The sequence below is a fragment of the Schistocerca piceifrons genome, chromosome 2, assembly GCF_021461385.2.
Source record: "Schistocerca piceifrons isolate TAMUIC-IGC-003096 chromosome 2, iqSchPice1.1, whole genome shotgun sequence".
NCBI lineage: Eukaryota > Metazoa > Arthropoda > Insecta > Orthoptera > Acrididae > Schistocerca > Schistocerca piceifrons.
Window position 1 is genome coordinate 403,362,435 of NC_060139.1, and position 22,673 is coordinate 403,385,107.

General features: G+C 39.4%; 1 protein-coding gene across 2 annotated transcripts in view; it reads right to left on the reverse strand.

Annotated features, from left to right (window-relative positions):
* Positions 1–22,673, reverse strand: part of LOC124776696 (multiple inositol polyphosphate phosphatase 1) — a 306,445-nt gene that overhangs the window by 34,759 nt on the left and 249,013 nt on the right. For both annotated transcript variants that reach the window (XM_047251799.1, XM_047251800.1), the window contains exons 6-7: positions 16,913–17,063; positions 16,729–16,829 (exon numbers count right to left, since the gene is read on the reverse strand). In XM_047251799.1, the coding sequence (XP_047107755.1) occupies positions 16,729–16,829; positions 16,913–17,063 (252 nt within the window). The remainder of the gene's footprint in view (positions 1–16,728; positions 16,830–16,912; positions 17,064–22,673) is intronic.

A 22,673-nucleotide genomic window follows, 5' to 3' on the forward strand; every position in this document is an offset into this window, starting at 1 on the left:
CGGGATACCGAGCAGCATACATAGCACACGCCCATTGTGCATTTTGATCACAATAGCCATACATCAACCTGATATCGACCTTTTCCACAATTGGTAAACGGTCCATTTTGACACAGATAATGTATATTGAAGCAAATACCGTCTGCACTAGTGGAATGTTACATGATACCACGTACTTATATGTTTGTGACTATTACAGCGCCATCTATCACAAAGCGAAAAAAGTGGTCCAGCTAAAACATTCATATTTCTTTACGTACTACATGAATATGTAATAAAAAATGGGGGTTCCTATTTAAAAAAATGCAGTTGATGTCCATTTGACCTATGGCAGCGCCATCTAGCGGGGCAACCGTAGCACCATCTGGTTTCCCCCTTCAAGCTAGATGAGTTTCATTCTTAGTAGTTTTTTCGTTTGATGCTTATTTTATGAGATATTTGGCCTGATCACTATCAATGGACCACCCTGTATAATGTAAGTCCAAGATCATACCTGTCACAAATTGTCTAGTCAGACAAAAATTCATATAATTGTTTCTCAATACATTGTTTCTCTGGCACACTTCATTATAAAGAACACTACTCTTTTTGAAAGCAACTCAACAGTCTACATGTGTGACACCAAACATAATAATGACATATATTACCAACATAAAATTCTGTTCTTGGTGCAGAGAGATGCTTCGCATGCCAGAACAAATATGTTAAGCTTTCTTTCTACTGAGCTTAAAAAGTTAAGAAATAGAAAATTTACATTCACAACTAAACTATGCCAATTGTTCTTGAATATATCTTCCTATTCTACTGAGGATTTTGTAAATGAAAGCTTACAAAGATCACGGTCACAGACTGTGGTCACGAGTGTGTGAGTTGTGCTTGTGTGTATGTTATCCATTTTAGAAGAAGGCCTTTTTGCTGAAAGTTCACATCTCACATGTTTAGCAGTCTTTCTGTATTGCCTGTCTGTGGCTCAACGTCTCCTCTATATGGTGACTTACAAAAGAAAAGATATGGTTAAATAGATTTATGATTATCAAATGTCAATAGAGGTACCATATTTTATGTAGATGAGCTTATTTTCTTTCAGTTACTGTGCCGTGCAAATATAGAGAATGTTTCACTGTTGCCGTGACAGGCCTCTAAGGGTTGTGGAGTGAACTTAGTATTATTAAGTTTTGATAAGGAACCCATGTACAGAAATGCACCATTTGGATGTAAAATATGTTTGTAGACTAAATCAATTAAAAATATCCTGCTTCATGATATTCAGAAAGTGGGAACAATAATCTCTGACCTGTGTGCTCTACAGCAGCCCATGGCATGAAAAAAGCTTTAAGTATTCATCATTGGGTTCTCTTCAACATGATGTAGGACATCTTCTTCAAAGCTGCGAGTGCGACTCATTGATGGAGTACCACAATCAACCCTCCTCATTGCAAACATGCCAGTTTCTCACAGCTGTTGCTGTGGTCAGACAAAAGTGGTATGTGATGTCGTAATGCCAAAAGAGACTGATGATGGTACCCTCTTTTCAGTTTTTGTGTGACCTGTGAAGTGGTGGATCTGAAAGTGATCCAAACTTCAAACTTATTTTCCATCCCAGTGGTACATTTCTGGACACCGGTTCCTGATCAAAACTTTATCTATTATGTCCTGCATACAGCCCTAGTAGCCTGTAATAGGAATTGTGAAACATACTGTATATTTTTATTATGTATGTATTGCTGAACTGATTGCCCAGCTGTGTGATAACAATAGTTTTGTCAAACTATTCTGATGATGCCATCATTGCAGTGTGAAGATAAAACTCATTTTTTTATTTGTAATAGTGAAGCATCTGTTTATAGTTCTGTTGAGTAGTAAATTGTAATTGAATATGCATATAAATATATGTAAACATAATCTGGACATGTTTGACATCCACAGCATGCTCATAACTTTATGGAACATGCATAAATAAATAAAAATCTGGATAAGTACAAGTAGAATTCTTGCACCAAGGGTTCCATACAAACTTTATTATGTTTGTAGATAGAATGAGAATTTTACAATTTTGCCTGTTATCAATATCAATGCTGATAAGATATCAAAATATGTGACACAGACGACCAAACATTTTGATAGCACTGATGTAGAAGCTTACATTTTTTACTCCACCAAGGGGCTGTAGACTTTGTGCAATATAAATTCCAACTTGGTACAACAACCTTTCCTGAGAAAAAGGGGTCTTAACAGATGGGCAGACAGACAGACAAACAAAACCTACCCACCTCATTTTTCTAATTTTGGTGCTATCCTTGATCATTCCATTGTCTGTCTTTAAAGAAATGTCATCTTCATGATTCATTTTTCTTGTCTCACTCTTTGCTATTTTCCAAATTGTCCTCATCTTGTTACCAGAGGAATTTACTCTTTCTTGAAAGTACACTTTGATGAACAGATGACTTTGCTTAGAATTTCACAATAAACTTTGTAACATGGTTTAACCATGTCAAGTCTTTTCTGAAGGTATTCATCTGAAGTGTAGCCATGTATCCAAGTGAAACACTGACAGTAAACAGGTACTGAATAGAACTGGGGAGACAAGGATTTTGTGGCATAACTTGAATAAAAGAAGGGATCAGTTGATAGGACATATTCTGAGACATCAAGGGAGCACCAATCTGTTACTGGAGGGAAGTGTCAGGTAAAAATTGTAGAGAGAGACCAAGAGATAAGCAGATTCAAAAGGATGTAGGTTGCAGTAGCTATTCAGAGATGGAGAGGCTTCCATAGGCTGGAGTAGCATGGAGAGCTGCATCAAACCATTCTTTGGACTGAAGAACACAACAACAACAGTAAGTATTTGTGCAACCTCACAGACTTCATAGAATACAGTGAATTACTCACTGAAGTGCCAACAAGACTGGTATAGGAATGCGTATTCAAATACAGAGATATGTAAATAGGCAGAATACAGCACTACCAACATCCTAGCCACGGTGGTAATACCGGTTCCCGTCAGATCACCAAAGGTAAGCGCTGTTGGGCTGGGCTAGCACTTGGATGGGTGACCATCTGGTCTGCCAAGCATTGTTGGCGAGCACCTTGCACACAGCCCTTGTGAGGCAAAATTGAGGAGGTACTTGATTGAGAAGTAGCAGCTCTGGTCTCAGAAACTGAAATACGGCCAAGAGAGCAGCGTGCTGACCACATGTCCCTCCACATCCACATCCAGTGATGTCTAGGGGCTGAGGATGACATGGCAGCCAGTTGGTACTGTTGGACCTTCATGGCCTGTTTGGGAGGAGTAGAATTCAGTGCTGTGGTCAGCAAAGTCTATATAAGACAACAAGTGTCTGGCACAGTTCTTAGATCAGTTACTGCTGCTACAATGGCAGGATATCAAGATTTAAGTGAGTTTATGAGTGTTACAGTTGGCACAAGAGTGATGGACCACAGCATCTCTGAGGTAGTGATGAAGTGGGGATTTTCCCATATGACCATTTCACGAGTGTACCATGGATATCAGGAGTCCAGTAAAACATCAAATCTGCGACATTGTTGCAGCTAAAGATCCTGCAAGAATAGGACCAATGACGACTGAATGGAATTATTCAACATGACAGAAGTGCAACCCTTCTGCAAATTGCTGCAAATTTCAATTCTAGACCATAAAAAAATGGTAGCATGTGAACTATTCAACAAAACATCATCGATATAGGCTTTTGGAGCCTACGGCTCGCTCATGTACCCTTGGTGACTGCATGACACAAAGCTTTACTCCTCGCCTTGACCCCTCAACACCTCATTGTACAATCTCCCACAAATTTAACATATTCACAAGTACCTTTACCTTTGATCCAAATAAATACAGTTTCATTAACAGATATCTTACGTCTACTACGTGTATACAAAGAAAAGGGTGAGGGTGACATATATGATGATTTGCCAAAGTCTTTATTTGCATTTTCAACAACATGGTATGTGCGCTAAGCTATGACGTCACGATCGATGAAACTTTCCAGTCCTGATACATTGGGTACACCCGTACCACCTCGTACAATTGCGACTGTTAACCAGCCATTACCATGCGAAAATGTATCATTCAGATCAATACTAAAGTTCAATCTACATCCACAGAAGACAGCGGGTCCATCCAGTAGAGAGTGTGCAGCGCCAGATTTGATAGTATTCTTTTTCTTGTCGGCAGCAGATGTGGTCATTTCAACGTCTTCAATTGTTTTAACATCGTCGTGCAAGACAGACAATATATAAAACAATTGAAGACGTTGAAATGACCACATCTGCTGCCGACAAGAAAAAGAATACTATCAAATCTGTCGCTGCACACTCTCTACTGGATGGACCCGCTGTCTTCTGTGGATGTAGATTGAACTTTAGTATTGATCTGAATGATACATTTTCGCATGGTAATGGCTGGTTAACAGTCGCAATTGTACGAGGTGGTACAGGCATACCTAATGTATCAGGACTGGAAAGTTTCATCGATCGTGACGTCATAGCTTACCGCACATACCATGTGGATCAAAGGTAAAGGTACTTGTGAATATGTTAAATTTGTGGGAGATTGTACAATGTATTTTCACAAATAAAGTGATCTGTAGCGTAGCTTAAAAACGGACAAGGGTACATCTAGAATCTGTCGACATAGAGTATGCAACAGCATGTTACGTTATCTCTCTGAGCGCTTGACCCTTGACCCCGCCGATAAGGCGGCGCTACGTCATCTTGACAGCGCGCCAGCCGCTGACTTAGTGTACAGCTGCCAAGATGCCTTACAGAAGATACCGTCGTCGTGCAAGACAGACAATATATAAAACAATTGAAGACGTTGAAATGACCACATCTGCTGCCGACAAGAAAAATAATACTATCAAATCTGTCGCTGCAACTCTCTACTGGATGGACCCGCTGTCTTCTGTGGATGTAGATTGAACTTTAGTATTGATCTGAATGATACATTTTCGCATGGTAATGGCTGGTTAACAGTCGCAATTGTACGAGGTGGTACAGGCGTACCCAATGTATCAGGACTGGAAAGTTTCATCGATCGTGACGTCACAGCTTACCGCACATACCATGTGGATCAAAGGTAAAGGTACTTGTGAATATGTTAAATTTGTGGGAGATTGTACAATGTATTTTCACAAATAAAGTGATCTGTAGCGTAGCTTAAAAACGGACAAGGGTACATCTAGAATCTGTCGACATAGAGTATGCAACAGCATGTTACGTCATCTCTCTGAGCGCTTGACCCTTGACCCCGCCGATAAGGCGGCGCTACGTCACATACCATGTTGTTGAAAATGCAAATAAAGACTTTGGCAAATCATCATATATGTCACCCTCACCCTTTTCCTTGTATACACATAGTAGACGTAAGATATCTGTTAATGAAACTGTATTTATTTGGATCAAACGTAAAGGTACTTGTGAATATGTTAAATTTGTGGGAGATTGTACAATGTATTTTCACAAATAAAGCGATCTGTAGCGTAGCTTAAAAACGGACAAGGGTACATCTAGAATCTGTCGACATAGAGTATGCAACAGCATGTTACGTCATCTCTCTGAGCGCTTGACCCTTGACCCCGCCGATAAGGCGGCGCTACGTCATCTTGGCAGCGCGCCAGCCGCTGACTTAGTGTACAGCTGCCAAGATGCCTTACAGAAGATACCATCGTCGTGCAAGACAGACAATATATAAAACAATTGAAGACGTTGAAATGACCACATCTGCTGCCGACAAGAAAAATAATACTATAAAATCTGTCGCTGCAACTCTCTACTGGATGGACCCGCTGTCTTCTGTGGATGTAGATTGAACTTTAGTATTGATCTGAATGATACATTTTCGCATGGTAATGGCTGGTTAACAGTCGCAATTGTACGAGGTGGTACAGGCGTACCCAATGTATCAGGACTGGAAAGTTTCATCGATCGTGACGTCATAGCTTACCGCACATACCATGTTGTTGAAAATGCAAATAAAGACTTTGGCAAATCATCATATATGTCACCCTCACCCTTTTCTTTGTATACACGTAGTAGACGTAAGATATCTGTTAATGATGCCTTACAGAAGATACCGTCGTCGTGCAAGACAGACAATATATAAAACAATTGAAGATGTTGAAATGACTACATCTGCTGCCGACAAGAAAAATAATACTATCAAATCTGTCGCTGCACACTCTCTACTGGATGGACCCACTGTCTTCTGTGGATGTAGATTGAACTTTAGTATTGATCTGAATGATACATTTTCGCATGGTAATGGCTGGTTAACAGTTGAAATTGTACGAGGTGGTACAGGTGTACCCAATGTATCAGGACTGGAAAGTTTCATCGATCGTGACGTCATAGCTTACCGCACATACCATGTTGTTGAAAATCCAAATAAAGACTTTGGCAAATCATCATATATGTCACCCTCACCCTTTTCTTTGTATACACATAGTAGACGTAAGATATCTGTTAATGAAACTGTATTTATTTGGATCAAAGGTAAAGGTACTTGTGAATATGTTAAATTTGTGGGAGATTGTACAATGTATTTTCACAAATAAAGCGATCTGTAGCGTAGCTTAAAAACGGACAAGGGTACATCTAGAATCTGTCGACATAGAGTATGCAACAGCATGTTACGTCATCTCTCTGAGCGCTTGACCCTTGACCCCGCCGATAAGGTGGCGCTACGTCATCTTGGCAGCGCGCCAGCCGCTGACTTAGCGTACAGCTGCCAAGATGCCTTACAGAAGATACCGTCATCGTGCAAGACAGACAATATATAAAACAATTGAAGACGTTGAAATGACCACATCTGCTGCCGACAAGAAAAAGAATACTATCAAATCTGTCGCTGCACACTCTCTACTGGATGGACCCGCTGTCTTCTGTGGATGTAGATTGAACTTTAGTATTGATCTGAATGATACATTTTCGCATGGTAATGGCTGGTTAACAGCCGCAATTGTACGTGGTGGTACAGGCGTACCCAATGTATCAGGACTGGAAAGTTTCATCGATCGTGACATCATAGCTTACCGCACATACCATGTTGTTGAAAATGCAAATAAAGCCTTTGGCAAATCATCATATATGTCACCCTCACCCTTTTCTTTGTATACATGTAGTAGACGTAAGATATCTGTTAATGAAACTGTATTTATTTGGATCAAAGGTAAAGGTACTTGTGAATATGTTAAATTTGTGGGAGATTGTACAATGTATTTTCACAAATAAAGTGATCTCTAGCGTAGCTTAAAAACGGACAAGGGTACATCTAGAATCTGTCGACATAGAGTATGCAACAGCATGTTACGTCATCTCTCTGAGCGCTTGACCCTTGACCCCGCCGATAAGGTGGCGCTACATCATCTTGGCAGCGCGCCAGCCGCTGACTTAGCTCGCTCATGTACCCTTGGTGACTGCATGACACAAAGCTTTACTCCTCTCCTTGACCCCTCAACACCAAAATTGGACTGCTGATGACTGGAAACATGTTGAATGGTGGGATGAGTCTCTTTTCAAATTGTATCAAACAGGTGGATGTGTACAAGTATGGAGACAACCTCATGAATCCATGGACCCTGCATGTCAGCAGGGGACTGTTCAAGCTGGTGGAGGCTATGTAATGGTGTAGGGCATGTGCAGTTGGAGTGATATAGGACCCCTGATGTGTCTAGATATGGCTCTGACAGGTGACACGTATGCAAGCATCCTGTATGATCACTGCATCTATTCATGCCCTTTGTGCATTCTGAGTTTAAACTCTTCTGCTGGCTACCAAAATTCCCATACACATGAACATTATTGAGCATATCTGGGATGCCTTGCAACTTGCTGTTCAGAAGAGATCTCCACCCCCTCATACTCTTACAGATTTATGGGCAGCCCTGAAGGATTCATAGTGTTAATTCCCTCCAGCACTACTTCAGAGTTTAGTCAAAGTCCATGTCATGTTGTGTTGTGGCCGTTCTCCTTGCTCAGAGGGCCCTACATGTTAGATAGTATATGTGTGTGTGTGTGTGTGTATGTATTCAGAATAGTGCTTTGTACTCTCAAGCAATATTTCATTAAGTTGTCAGCGGACATTAGACAGGAAATTGTAATATCCCATTTTGCTTCAGAGTACTAAGCACTATTCTGAACATATCTATAGACACACACTGAAGAGCCAAAGAAACAGGTGCACCAGCTTAATATCGTGTAGGGCCCAATGAGCATGAAGAAGTGCCGCAACATGATGTGGCATGTACTCGACTAGTGTCTGAAGTAGTGCTGGAGGTAACTGATACCATGACTCCTGCAGGGCTGTCCATAAATCTGTAAGAGTATGAGGGGGAGGAGATCTCTTCTGAACAGCACGTTGCAAGGCATCCCAGATATGCTCACTAATGTTCATTTCTGGGGAGTTTGCCGACCAACGAAAATGTTTAAACCCAGAAGAGGGTTCCTGTAGCCACTCCGTAGCAGTTCTGGACATGTGGGATGTCACACTGTCCTGCTGGAATTGCCCGAGTCCACTGGAATGTACAAAGGGCATGAATAGATGCATTGATCAGACAGGATGCTTACATACATGTCACGTCTCAGAGTTTTACCTAGACATATCAGGGGTCCTATATCACTCCAACTGCATATGCCCAACACCATTACAGAGCCTCCACCAGCTTGAACAGTCCCCTGCTGACATGCAGGGTCCATGGATTCATGAGGTTGTCTCCATACCCATACACGTCCATCCACTTGATACAATTTGAAATGAGACTCACCCAACCAGGCAACACTCCTATCTTTTTCTGCTCCCTGTTCATCCTTCCCCCTTTCCCCATCTCACTGCCCCACAGCCCACAGCCTCCTGACACTGCGTCTGTTGGCAGTCTAGTCCTGCACACTCTGCCACACATTCCTCTCCCCCACCCCCCCACCCCCACCCACCCACCCCACCCCCCCTGTGTGTGTGTGTGTGTGTGTGTGTGTGTGTGTGTGTGTGTGTGTGTGTGTGTGTGTGTGTGTGTGTGTGTGTGTGTGTGTGTCTATATATATATGGTTATAATAGAGGGAAACATTCCACGTAGGAAAAATATATCTAAAAACAAAGATGATGTGACTTACCAAATGAAAGTGCTGGCAGGTCGACAGACACACAAACAAACACAAACATACACACAAAATTCAAGCTTTCGCAACAAACTGTTGCCTCATCAGGAAAGAGGGAAGGAGAGGGAAAGACGAAAGGATGTGGGTTTTAAGGGAGAGGGTAAGGAGTCATTCCAATCCCGGGAGCGGAAAGACTTACCTTATGGGGAAAAAAGGACGGATATACACTCGCACACACACACATATCCATCCACACATATACAGACACAAGCAGATATATTTAAATATGTCTGCTATATTACATATGTCTGCTTGTGTCTGTATATGTGTGGATGGATATGTGTGTGTGTGCGAGTGTATACCCGTCCTTTTTTCCCCCTAAGGTAAGTCTTTCCGCTCCCGGGATTGGAATGACTCCTTACCCTCTCCCTTAAAACCCACATCCTTTCGTCTTTCCCTCTCCTTCACTCTTTCCTGATGAGGCAACAGTTTGTTGCGAAAGCTTGAATTTTGTGTGTATGTTTGTGTGTCTGTCGACCTGCCAGCACTTTCATTTGGTAAGTCACATCATCTTTGTTTTTAGATCTATTTTTCCTACGTGGAATGTTTCCCTCTAGATGATGTGACTTACCAAACGAAAGTGCTGGCAGGTCGACAGACACACAAACACAAACATACACACAAAATTCAAGCTTCCGCAACAAACGGTTGCTTCATCAGGAAAGAGGGAAGGAGAGGGAAAGACGAAGGGATGTGGGTTTTTGAACAGGGGCTCCAGATCCATACGAAAATTATTTTTACTTTTAGTAATTTGTTTGTCAGTTTCCTATAGAAACTTATTATTAACCTGAACTACATTTAGGATGTAAATGTTTTGGTGCCTGAGTGTGAGAATCCCTAGTTTCTCGAAGAGGCTTCTGCAAGATGTTTGGTTATTAACTTTACATAAAGTTTCTCTGTTTGGAGTTTCCACACTGAAACACATATTGTTTAATAAAAATAATACGAGAGTGAACCCTGGAGAATAACTGACAATTGAAATAAGTTGAGTGACGGTTGTAAAGCATTTGTATTGTTTGAGGCAGAAAGTGAATGTGGGGACTGGCCATCTAGCCTTGCCCATTCATACTGTGTGTGGACAGGAGGCCACTCTTTCAGCTGGGTATGAGCAGGCACATGGAGAAAGGGGTGTACTAGGTACTGGGCACTCTAATGTTATATGGCATGTTAGAGAGCCCCTTAGGAAAATAGCACACAGGGCTGGAAAGAAATGCAATGTCTGCTCAGTGTGTCTGCCAGGGGGGCTCATCTGAGAATTGGAGGAGACCCAGCCTGCAGCTATCAAGCATACAATGCTCAGTCATCTTCAAGATGTCGTAGTGACCCCTATTGCTTGGGTTCTGAGGCCATTCTCAATTTCTACAGACGGCTGTAAGAAGTAGTGAAGACTGCAGCCTAGTTCATGGGGTGCAAGTGGAACTCACAATTTGCAGTATCATTCCAGGAACTGATTGGGTTCCATTGGTCAGGAGGTGACTGGTGGGTCTCAAACAGAGGATTTGTAGATTCTGTGATGGCCTAGGCTGCAGTTATCTGGACCTTCGTTATGGGGAGAAGATTTGTAGAACTCCCCTTGATAAGTCAGGGATGCACTACCAGGAAGCAGTTACTTGGATAGAAGGTTACTTGTGGAGTCCATGTGGTTTTTCTTTAGGCTAGGTGATAGTTTGTGGTCCAGCAATCACATCCTATTCCAGTCCTGTCACTGGCTTATCCTGCCCTATCAGATGCTGGGCAACCTGTGAAAGTGGCTACGTTGTATGCCATCTCTGCTGCAATCATTGTGCTGATTTTTATGTTGATATGACTATCAACCAACTGTTCAGCAGGATGAATTGTGACTGCAAAAGTGAAGCCAAGAGCAAAGTAGACCACCCTGTGCACAACATGCAGCTGAACACAACATGCTTGATTTCAATACCTAAGCCATCTGGATCTTCCCCTCCAGCACCATCTTTTCTGAACTGTGCAGATGGGAGTTACCTTTACAATACATTCTCTGCTCCTAAAATTATCCTGGTCACAACCTACAGTAACATGGTGTCACCACACCTTCCATCCAACAGTTTTCACCCACTCTGACCTATCACCTTCTCTCTACTCTCATCTGCCATCCTTTTTGTGTGCAAACGCACCCACACATGTTTTTCCTTCCCCACTCCTCTCTTTTTTGTTCCTTGTTCACCCCTCCCCCTTTCTCCATCTCCCTGCCACACAGGGAACTCCCAATGCTGCATCTGTTGGCAGTCTAGTCCCATACACTCTGCCAGACAGTGATCTTCTCTCTCCCCCCCCCCCCCCCCCCAACCCATACCCTCCTATACCTTTCCCTTCCCTATCCCCTCCAGTCTGCTGCTTCCATTCTATGTGACAGTTGCACTCTGGTACAAACTGCCAGAGATGGCAGCAATGTGTTAGTGAGGTGCACTTACTTGGTGTGAATGAATGTGTGTGTGTGTGTGTGTGTGTGTGTGTGTGTATGTGTGTGTGTATGTGTTTCCTTTTCCAATTAAGGCTTTGGCCAAAAGCTAAAATGTAAGTGTCTTTTCATTGTGCCTATCCGCCACTTAATGTATTATGTTTACCGTATGGTAAGTGAAAATCCATCCTTCCCTTGTATTGTTGAATGGATCCATCTCCTTTTTAACATCTGACTATCTATGTCCCCTGCAAACAACTGACCACAAAATGTCACATGTCTGTTCCACCTGTCTGCCAGGTCTTGTTTCACATTGCCAATAGAGTTCAATACCAAATTCATTGCACCAGTACACTGTGTTTCTTTTTTTATCTGGTTTAGTAGTTACAAATCCAATGGTCCTGTTACAGTGGTGACACCAGTTTCCATCAGGTCATCAAAGTTACATGTTGTCAGGCTTGGCTGGCACTTGGAAGAGTGACCAACAAGGCCTGCCAAGCAGAGTCCACTCAGCCTTGTGAGGTCATCTGAGGAGCTACTTGACTGAGAAGTAGTGGCTCTGGCCATGAAAATTGGCAGTGGCCGGCAGAGCAGAGTAATGTCCATATGCTTCTCATTATCCACCTCCTGTGACTCCTATGGGCTGAGGGTGACACAATGGTCAGTTGTTACTGTTGGGCTTCCAAGGACTTCATTTTAACTGTTTCCAGTGATATAACAGTCCAGTTTTACTAAGGTAATCCTGTTACAGCTCCAAGTTCAAGTGTCTTCTCCTCAGGAACTGTGCCTAATGTTATTGCAGGCCATGTACATTACAATACCTCAGTCACTGCTATGGACTTGGCTGTCTCAGTGTCCAAGACTGCCAAATATTTTATTAAAAGACCTGCTACATGTTTGTGTATTGTTTCTGTGAGTGATCCTATCCTCCAAATAAACAACATGTTGTATGTCATCAGCAGTGACATCAAGAGTTTATGAATTATGCTGGTAGAGTATGCAGTCTGAACTTATGCAACTCATACAGTATCTGGGAAGTCAGCAATATCAGCAGCTGGCACAGTCAGTGAAATATGTAAGAATGACAACAGCAAAATCGGATGTTGTTCTTGTTAGTAAAAAGCTCAGTGACCAAACATTCTTCTCAGCTAGCACTCACTCCTTTCAATGAATGTTCAGGAATGGAAGTTCTACCTCTGACATTTATAACACTGTGGTCAAGCTTTTTATGTAACTTAACCAAGTCTTACTATAATGTACTATGCTTGTTACAAAGACTAAAATCATTACCTGAACCTAATTCTTTGCATTTGTGTGAAGTTTGTGGCTTACTGGCAGCACATTTCATCCATAGAACACATGTCATAATTACACTCGTTCTACATTCTGGTCCTGATGGTCCATCTGGTGCCGACTGGCCACCATGTCATCTTATCCCTTATGACATCCTCTTGATGCAGTATGGTCAAGGGGTCAATACACTATTTTTCCAGCCGTTGTTGACTTCCCAGATCTCAAACCTGAGATCTCAGAAAGCTGAGTGCACCATGTGACTGTCCTCCCACCAGTGCAAAATTCCTGTCAGTACCAGGAATTGAACCTGGGTCCTCTCCATGGTAGTCAGACATACTGACCTCTCAGCTATATCGGTTAAAGGTTGTAATAAATAGTTCAGAATTTCTACAGTGTCATAAGTTATCATTACAGACTTATAAACCTTGGTTTGATAACTTGAAAGGGCTTGCTGTCCTTGTCATTTTGTCAGAGTACATGAAGTTCCCATAATTGCAGAGCAATATTCACAGGATGGATGGCAGATTGCAGCATTGAGTATGACACAATAACATTCTGGTTCGTTCTCAGCAGCTCTGTCAACATTGATGCAAGGTGGATTTGGTCCTCTGTGTGACAGAAGGACAATTCTTAAACCACACAAAACTTCCCAATCACAATCATTATCATCTGATTCTACTTAAGAATCACCTACTTTTTCAAGGCTGCTATTGTATCTAATATGTTTTGAGACTTGTGCTTGGCATAGCTGCCATCATAACTGTACTGAATGCATTTACTGTCACAGAATTGGGCATATCCACAATGTCTGCCAAGTGGTAAAATGAAAATGCTCTGTATCTAATATGCATCTGATTTCATCTCCTTGGAATCCGGCATCAGGGACAGCACATAATTTATTTATTACATTGCATATTAAGAAATGATGATAAGCATAGAACCAAATGAAAGCAGAATGTAGAGATTATGTGGTAAATAGTGTTGTGTTGTCCATATCACATATGACAGATCCATACCCTTCCAAGTTTTGAAAAGATCTTTGTCAAGAATTGTCAGATTTATTTGCCCCCAGATTGGTTTGTGCTTCATCACTACACATCTCTTTCCTTCCCTTAGCAGCCCCATGATTTTTTCAGGCCTGTTTATAGATACAGTCGAAGTTAAAATGCAATTATTAGTGGATATTTGTGTCAGAAGTAAATTGCATCTGAGTCATAATTTCAAAGCTGTAATAAATTCTTAGAGATGGAAGAAGGAAGGAAGGAAGATTAGATTCAACATCCCATCAACAGCAAGGTCATTAGAGATGGAGCACAAGTTTTGATTGTTTTAAGGAAGGAGAAGGAAATCAGTCATGCCTTTTCAAAGGAATGGCTGGACTTGGATCTGAACCATCATCTTCCTGAATGCAAGTCCAGTGTGCTAATCACTGTGCCACTTCACTCAATTAGAGATGGAATCATACCCTCTCTTTGCTTAGAAGATATTTTATTGTGGTGAAACAGTGTGTGTGCTTTTTGCAGAGAGATTTGTCAGACATATATTAACAACTGCCATTTGGTGTTGATCACAGAATTTGGTGATGGTAAATATGATTTTTTAGTTATATAGGTATAAGTGTTTATTTCTGGATGCAGCCAGTGCACCAGCAATTTTACAGACTTATTCAAACTTTAAGTTGCACCATTCTGCATAAATTACTTGGATATCATTGTTAAGGGCCAAGAAGATATGCAATGGGACTACTGATTAGAAAGTTGATTTTTTTTGTTTTTTTTTGTTCAGTCAGTATTTTCAGTTGAATGAAACAACTAACTGAAACTGATCTCTGCAGCCACATTACCTCTATGACTGTTTCTTATTCAGTCTCCAGGTTTGAATGGTTTTGCTTAATGTCAGATAATTGACTGACAAGTCACTGATGTTTACATCACTCAGTCTCCAGTTAGGAGTGCCCTTGTATGTATACTTTTTCAGCCTTTTCAATGATATATGAGAGCTGAATAGTATTGTCTACTCATTTAAAGGCAAATAATTTATATTGTTTCAAGAAGAGGAATAAAAAAGTATATTTCCATGAATGAAGTACTTTTAAAATTTTGCATTTATTTATTTAAATACAAAATATCCATACTCCTTTCATTAAATATCAATTTTTGGTAGTTTTAAAAGTTTAATAATTGGTGCTACATTGTACATTTATACCTACATAAGTGAACAATTACTATTGTAATTTAAATTTATTGGGGCTCTGTCTCTCTCTTTCCACTGGTTTGGACCCATCACCAAAATCATCTTTTGGTAAATGGTGAGATGACATGAACAGAAACTATAGAACATACTTCTTTTTCAGATTGTTTGGTGACTTAATCACCTGCTTTTTAACCATGTAATTTGACCAAGTCAAAAGTATGCTTCATTTTGTGTTAAGGTCTTACTCTAATATATTACGCTTGTTACAAACACTGAAATCATTAACTGACCCCAGTACTTTGCATTTGTGTGAGATCTGTGGCCTACTGACAGCACATTTAATCCATAAAACACATGTGATAATTACCATTGCTCCACATTCTGACCCTGCTGGACCATCTGGTGCTGACTGGCCACCATGTCATCTTATCCTTATGATGAAAAGGTCAATACACTACTTTTCCAGCCATTGTTGACTTCCCATATCTCAATGCATCAATGCATGAGGTGCACTTACTTGTGTGTGTGTGTGTGTGTGTGTGTAGGTGTCCTTTCCTGAAGAAGGCTTCAGCTGTGCCTGTCTGCAGCTCAACAGTGCTTAGCAATATATACTTTTCATAATATTGTTAATATTCCAAACTGGAGTTTCCACTGGTTTACTTTCATGAAATGACACTGTAGTGAAGCTAGAATATTACATTTCACCTGCATACTTTTCACATACTTAGTGTAATGTCTGCATTTCCATGTAATTTATCAGCACTGCCACAGACCTATGAAAAGAGCAGATTATCTTCCTTGGTTAGTCTTATAAAACAAAATCTTGAACTAAATGTGTAGAATCTCAAAATATAATGAAAAGGATTGTTGCTACTCCCCATATAATGGAGATGCTGAGTCGCACAAAGGCATAACAAAAAGACTGTCAAAAAGTTAATTTTTGACCAACAAGGCCTCTCTCAAAAATAGACAAAACACTCTCTCTCTCTCTCTCTCTCTCTCTCTCTCTCTCTCTCTCTCTCTCTCACACACACACACACACACACACACACACACACACACACACCTCCAGCCCCAGCTGCCATCAGACATTGTGGCCATGTGTGTGTGTGTGTGTGTGTGTGTGTGTTTGTGATTTTGGCCTATTTTTGAGGAAGACCTTGTTGGCCAAAAGCTAACTTTCCTACGATCTTTTTGTTGTGCCTCTCTACAACTCAGCATCTCCGCTATATAGTGAGCAATAACTATACGTTTCATTATATTGTTATATTCCATCCCGGATTTGTGTAGAATCTAAAGTTCCATAATTTGTAATGTACTGCTAATAAATTTAGTCACTGTAACTAGTTTTTAAACAGAATACTAGACTAATAGCTTGGAGTGAAAAAATATTAAAATGGAATATCTTGTTAATTGGGTCTACTTCTTGTACTTTGATTATAATTATTTCCCTTTTCCTTATATGTATCTCTGTATATTGTCATCACAGAATTTTTATGACCTTGTGGCATTTCTGAAATCTGTAGAAAGATAGTATAGCATTTCCTGTTATGAGTATATCACTTCATGCACAAGTATGCATCAACTGTTGTTCCATAATTGATATACTCATTGTATTGTATTGTATTGTATTGTATTGTCATTAGTGTACTTACTTTTAACTCACTGTCAGAAAATGCTGCACACCAAGGAGAAACTGCAACCAGATTCCATGCTTTGTCATACCGGCACATGTCATATATTGTAGATATATCATCTGTAACAAAATGTTGTGATTTATGTAATCTGAATTTGTATGTTGCTATTAAAAAAAATTGAAATGAATTAATGATATTTTACCATATTTCAGTTGATAACGAAAACCCAGTCTCTTGCTAATGTTAGCTATCACTTCCTCCATCCATGGCCCCTCTTCAAACAGTGTTTGTTCAATTTTTGCATCAGGGTTATCATCTACCATTGTTTTCCATGCATTGCAGGTGTCATATGGCTAGAAGAAAATTATGTCTGTCATTTGTGGAGTAGGTAATACAGAACAGCAAAAAACTTAATATTTAGGTCATAGCATCTGTGTTTCACTAGTGAATAAAATGTTGCCAATTTTAAAGGTATACAGCAATCTTTTATAATAAATGAAACTCTTACATCCTTGTTTGTTGCTCGACATATGTCTATGGTGGTTAAATGGTGAATTAAAGCAATTTACTTTTGATAAAAGTGGTCTGTCTGAAACTATATTTCAGATGATTTATACATAATTAATGTAGTTTGCTGCAGATGCCCTGTCTATTGGTGGTGAGCAAGCTCTTGTTCAGTACACAGAAGGTGTTACTAAGCATAGCCAGGCATTGCCCCTTTCCCCCTCCCCCCCCCCCCCCCCCCCCCTCGAAACTTGTCCCTATTCACATTTCCTTTGCCATATCCACATATGCCGCTAATCTTCTGAACACCCCCAGCAACCATGAAAGCCATGGCTTTGACTACTTCTCATTTTCCTCAGAAATTGTATTATGTGATGCTAAAAGAAAAAGGACTAACATTATTCAATCAAAAGTACATAACACTGGAATACTCTCCAACTGAGCTGTATCAGAGTGCCAGGATTACAAACCTGTTTTCCATGACAGTTTCAGTCACTAAAGGATGTCTTGTCTACAACCAATATGTTGCATAGAATTACAATATTTTTTTTTTATATTTTGAAAATAAAGTCAGTATCAGAAAGAAGAAAGTTATAGCTATGGAATAATTTGATTAAAAAAACTGAGCTTTGGCGCATAGTCAAGTTTGTCATCCACACTCCACTTGCATGTTTTCTAATGTCACCTATCCACCATCCATTACGTCTCCATCATGGTTCAGATTCAGATTCAGATTCTTTATTGGTCATTCAGCATTATTACATGCAATAGACTTCATCAGTTCACTTAACCTATTAATTTTACAAAATAAATTTTTACATATTTAAGTTGATATTGGGCATTTCTAAAAATTCTTCTAATGAATAGAATGGATTAGTTAACAAGAAGTTATGAACATTGTTTTTAAATAATTTGTCAGGCTTGATTGACCCATTTTTAGACAATTTGTTATATATTTTAATTGCCATATACTTATGACTATCGTTAGTTTTAGCTAATCTATTTTGTGGCAACAACAGAGAAGTACATGTTCTTGTATAGTAGTCATGCCTTTCATTTGTTACACTTAAATTAGGTAGTTCAGCAAGTATGTAGTTAACACTGTCAAGAATATATAAATTAATAACTGTTAAAATTCTATATTTAATGAACAATGATTTACAATGTGTTCTATTATCTACCTTAGCCATTACTCTGATTGCTTTCTTCTGGATCACCATAATTTCATTTATTTTTCTGCTGTTTCCCCAGAGTATTAACCCATACCTTAAAACAGATTGAAAAAAGGCAAAGTACGCTGTCCTTTCGTACTCAAATGTCACACAACACATCAGTCTCTTCAACAAATATATAACTCTTAACAACCTAACCACTATGTGATCAACATGAGAGTTCCATGTTACTCTGTTGTCAAGTACAATACCTAAAAACTTTGCCTTTTGTTTTTCTATTTTTGTAGTCTTTGATAGACTGAACCACATATTCTGGGTCTTTTCCTCATTTAATAGCAGACCATTGGCATTAAACCATGATGTTGCATTTTCTTTTGCCAATTTCATATCACTTACAAGGTTATCAAGTACATGGTTTACAGATAGAAAAGTTGTGTCATCTGCATACATATATGTCTTTACATCTATATTTTCTGGTAAGTCATTTATGTGTACAAGGAAAAGACGTGGTCCCAATTTAGATCCCTGCGGCACTCCGTGTTGAACCTCGAGTATGTTTGACAGATGACTTCCTGAAATCACCACCTGTGTCCTTTTATTGAGGTATGATTTGATGAGTTTTAAACTTTTATCGCACATTCCATAGTACTCAAGTTTACAGAGCAGAAGTGCATGGTCAACACAGTCAAAAGCTTTGCTCAGATCACATAAGGTTACCTGTGTGTGCGCATGGTCCTCAAATGCTGCTAGAATGTCTCTGACTAAGAGCTCTATGGCATGTATAGCTGACCTTCCTTTTCTGTAACCAAACTGTGATGCACTTAACATACCATTTAGTTCTAGGTACTCATACATCTGCTTATATATTATGCCTTCAAAGACTTTTCCTAGTGCTGGAATTACTGAAATTGGTCTGTAGTTTGCAGTATCTGATTTGACACCCTTCTTAAAGACTGGAGTTACCTTGGATAGTTTGAGAGGATCAGGAAAAAACCCTTCTATGAGACACAGGTTTATAGAATATGTTAATGGTGCTGCAATGTAATGTATGATTTCTTTCAATAGATTGTTTGACATATTAAAAATATCTGTACTGTATGAATTTTTCATTTCTTTGACTATTTTAAGAACTTCATGTTGGCGTACCTCTTTGAAGTGTTTCAATGATGATCTGGCCCTATTATGATTTAGGTTTGCTCTCTCAAGATAATCTATACATGTTACATTGGGTTTACTGATCAGCTTTTTGATATCGCCAGCACAGCTTACAAAATATTTATTGAATGTATCTGCTGGTATTGGGACTGTCTTGTCGAAGTTTCTGACTTCACCTTTAACAGTATTAATTACTGACCAGGTTGTTTTGCATTGGTTTTTACTATTTTTTATGAAATTTGTGTTGTATCTTTGTTTCACCAATTGCAGCTCTTTCTTATACAGTTTCTTAATGTTTTTTTTAGATCCTTAATTTCATTAAAATTGTTTACTTTGGCAAGGTGCTTCAACAGCAGTAGCTTATTTTTTAGATTCTCCAATTCTTTGGTGTACCAAAATTTACCCTTTCTTGTTTTATGGTATTTCTTTTGAGCAAGATGGGCTTTTAAAATACCTGTCAAGTAATTGTGGAATGTTCCATAAACTGTTGGGGCACTGGAAACACAGTTTTGAAATAATTTGTCCCAGTTTGTTATGCTCAGCTGGTGTGTTAGTTTTATGAGATTGTGTTTTGTTAATATTAAGGTATTAGATTTTGTTAACTTTTGTGCAGCCTTGCTCTCATCCCCTTTCATAAAATGTCTTAACTCTACTGTTAACATGGAGTGGTCTGAGAAAACAAATTCCTTTACCTTGGTGGAGTGCATATCACGAGCACAGTTGACAAAAGCATTATCCAAGCACGCTTGTAGTCTTGTTGGTTCTGAATTTACATGATGGAAGTTGTGCTGCCTTAGCACATTCAGTAACTTACTTGCACTGGTTTTGTTACATGTTACATCAAAGCTTGAATTAAAGTCTCCCCCAATTACAGTTACATACTGTTTCCATTTCGTTATGTAGCAGAGTACACGGTCTAAATTATCTAAAAAAGTTTTATCATCTGAGTCAGGGGAATGGTAGATACTTACTATGATAAGTTTCATTATATCACATATTATCCCAGTAATTTCAAAGTGTTTCTCTACACATGCCCAACTAAGATCTAGTTCTCTACACTCTATTTCATTTGAAACAAGGCAACAGTACCACCATTACGGTACTGAGATCTGCAAAAACTGTTTCCATGTTTATAACCTTCTGGTACATCGTACTGTATTTGTTCTGGTTTAAGCCAATGTTCTGATAGACATAAGAAAGAATACATATTCTGTGGCAATGACTCCTCCAGAATTTCAACTTTATTTTCAAGACCCTGAATGTTTAAAAATAGTATGTTGTTGTGACTTATCTGTGTGTTAGCAGGCTGGTTTTTCTCATTTTTATTTTCTTCTTGGCTTGAAACCGTAAAAAATTATCACTGAATGACACAGATGTATTTTTCCTTTGTCTCCTCCTTAAGCATTGCTGTGTTGCTGCTCCAGTCGTTGTTGGTTCTGCTGCTGTTGCTGCTTCTGCTGATAATGATGGTGCTGCTGCTGTTTCACTTATTTCTGGCGTTTGTTGTTCCACAACTGCTGTGCCTTTCTGTGAATTATTAACATTTGGAGTGTTCACTTGCATTAATAAAATTTCACATTTGTCTTGGGGAGGTGTAGCTTCACTGACATCAGATTTCACATTGGAGTTTACAGGTAACACACACTTCCTGTCCATGAGAGGTATGACTTTTCTATCATCACACTGCACATTTGAGATTTTATTTACAAGTTCTAAAATGTTTGTTACTATTACGTTTTTTCCAAGTACATTCAGATGAGAACCATGTGTTGTGTGAAATCTTTTCCCTAAATTGCTGATGTTCACAAATGTTACATTTTCAAACCACTTGCAAATATTTTGCATCTCTTTATTTGCAGTTTCAATTTCTTTATTTACACAGGACCATTCTATCAAGTCGTAATGGTGTAGCACTGAAAAGACAATAACATTTGTTCCTCTCAGCTCATACAGTTTTCTTTTTAGCGAGATTAAGAGATCATTTTTTTCGTTCCTAGCTATATCATTTGATCCCGCCAGGGAGATGGAAAAGTCCTTTTTGCTCAATGAGGAAATTTTTTCTTTACTCATTGACGTAGCAGCACTGAATTTTGCTCCAGGTTTTATTGTACAGTTAAAATTAAAATTCTGACTACTTGTACGCCCAAATTCAGTGGCTATATTTCGTCCTTGGCTGTCGGCATACAGTTCAGTTTTACCGGTACTTGCTGTTCCAAGATTACCTCTTTTCTGCCTACCTTTGCAGTAAGCGAAGTCTTGTTTGGCACTATTTATTATGTCTTTTTTGCTAACACATGTCGATATTGTCTCAGTAGAGCAGCTTAGCGGTGAAAGATTTTTCGTGAGCACTTTCGCATATGATCTTTTACTTAACTGCTGCTGAAATATTCCATGTTTTGCCTTATTCACAAAGTCGTTTGGTTTTCCACTTGGTACACTCGCACTGTTAACTTCACTGTCACAATCTGTAGTCTAAAGAGCTTGAAAGTAATTTTCGTTCACTACATTTATGTTTCTTTCATCGTTTCCTGTATCTTGTATTATCTGTTTGCATCTTTTGTACTTCACTTCCGTCCAATTCTCCAACATATTCGTACTTTCATGGCGCGAGTTTTTTTATGTTCCGTTCCCTTTTTTCTTCTTTAAGTTTCTTGATATCCATCTTCAAGGAACTGATAATAAATTGTAAACTAGACGCCCATACACTGAGCTTTGTAATTTCATCCTTACAACTGTCACAATTTTTCTTTTTCACGGCAAAATTCACACTTTTTCTCGGAGAAGCACAATGAATTTTTACACTAGCCACCATCTTTCCTTATCTCCTGGAATCCAGCAAATACCTTCCTTGATCTAAGATCTGTTCACCTATCTGCATTTCATGCCCATTTACATTTCATTTTCTTTATGGTCGTAATTAGATCTGGCTCTCTATACTGACTCCTGTTCCACTTGTTTGTTTTTCTGTCTCTCCTGACAACTTCCAACATGCAACTCTCTACATCTACAGCTACATCCTACATCCACTTACTGCAAACCACCATGAAATGCAAGTCAGAGACTACTTCCCACTGACCATGTATTAAGGTTTCTTCTTGTTCCATTTTAATGCTGAGTGCAGGGAGAATAACT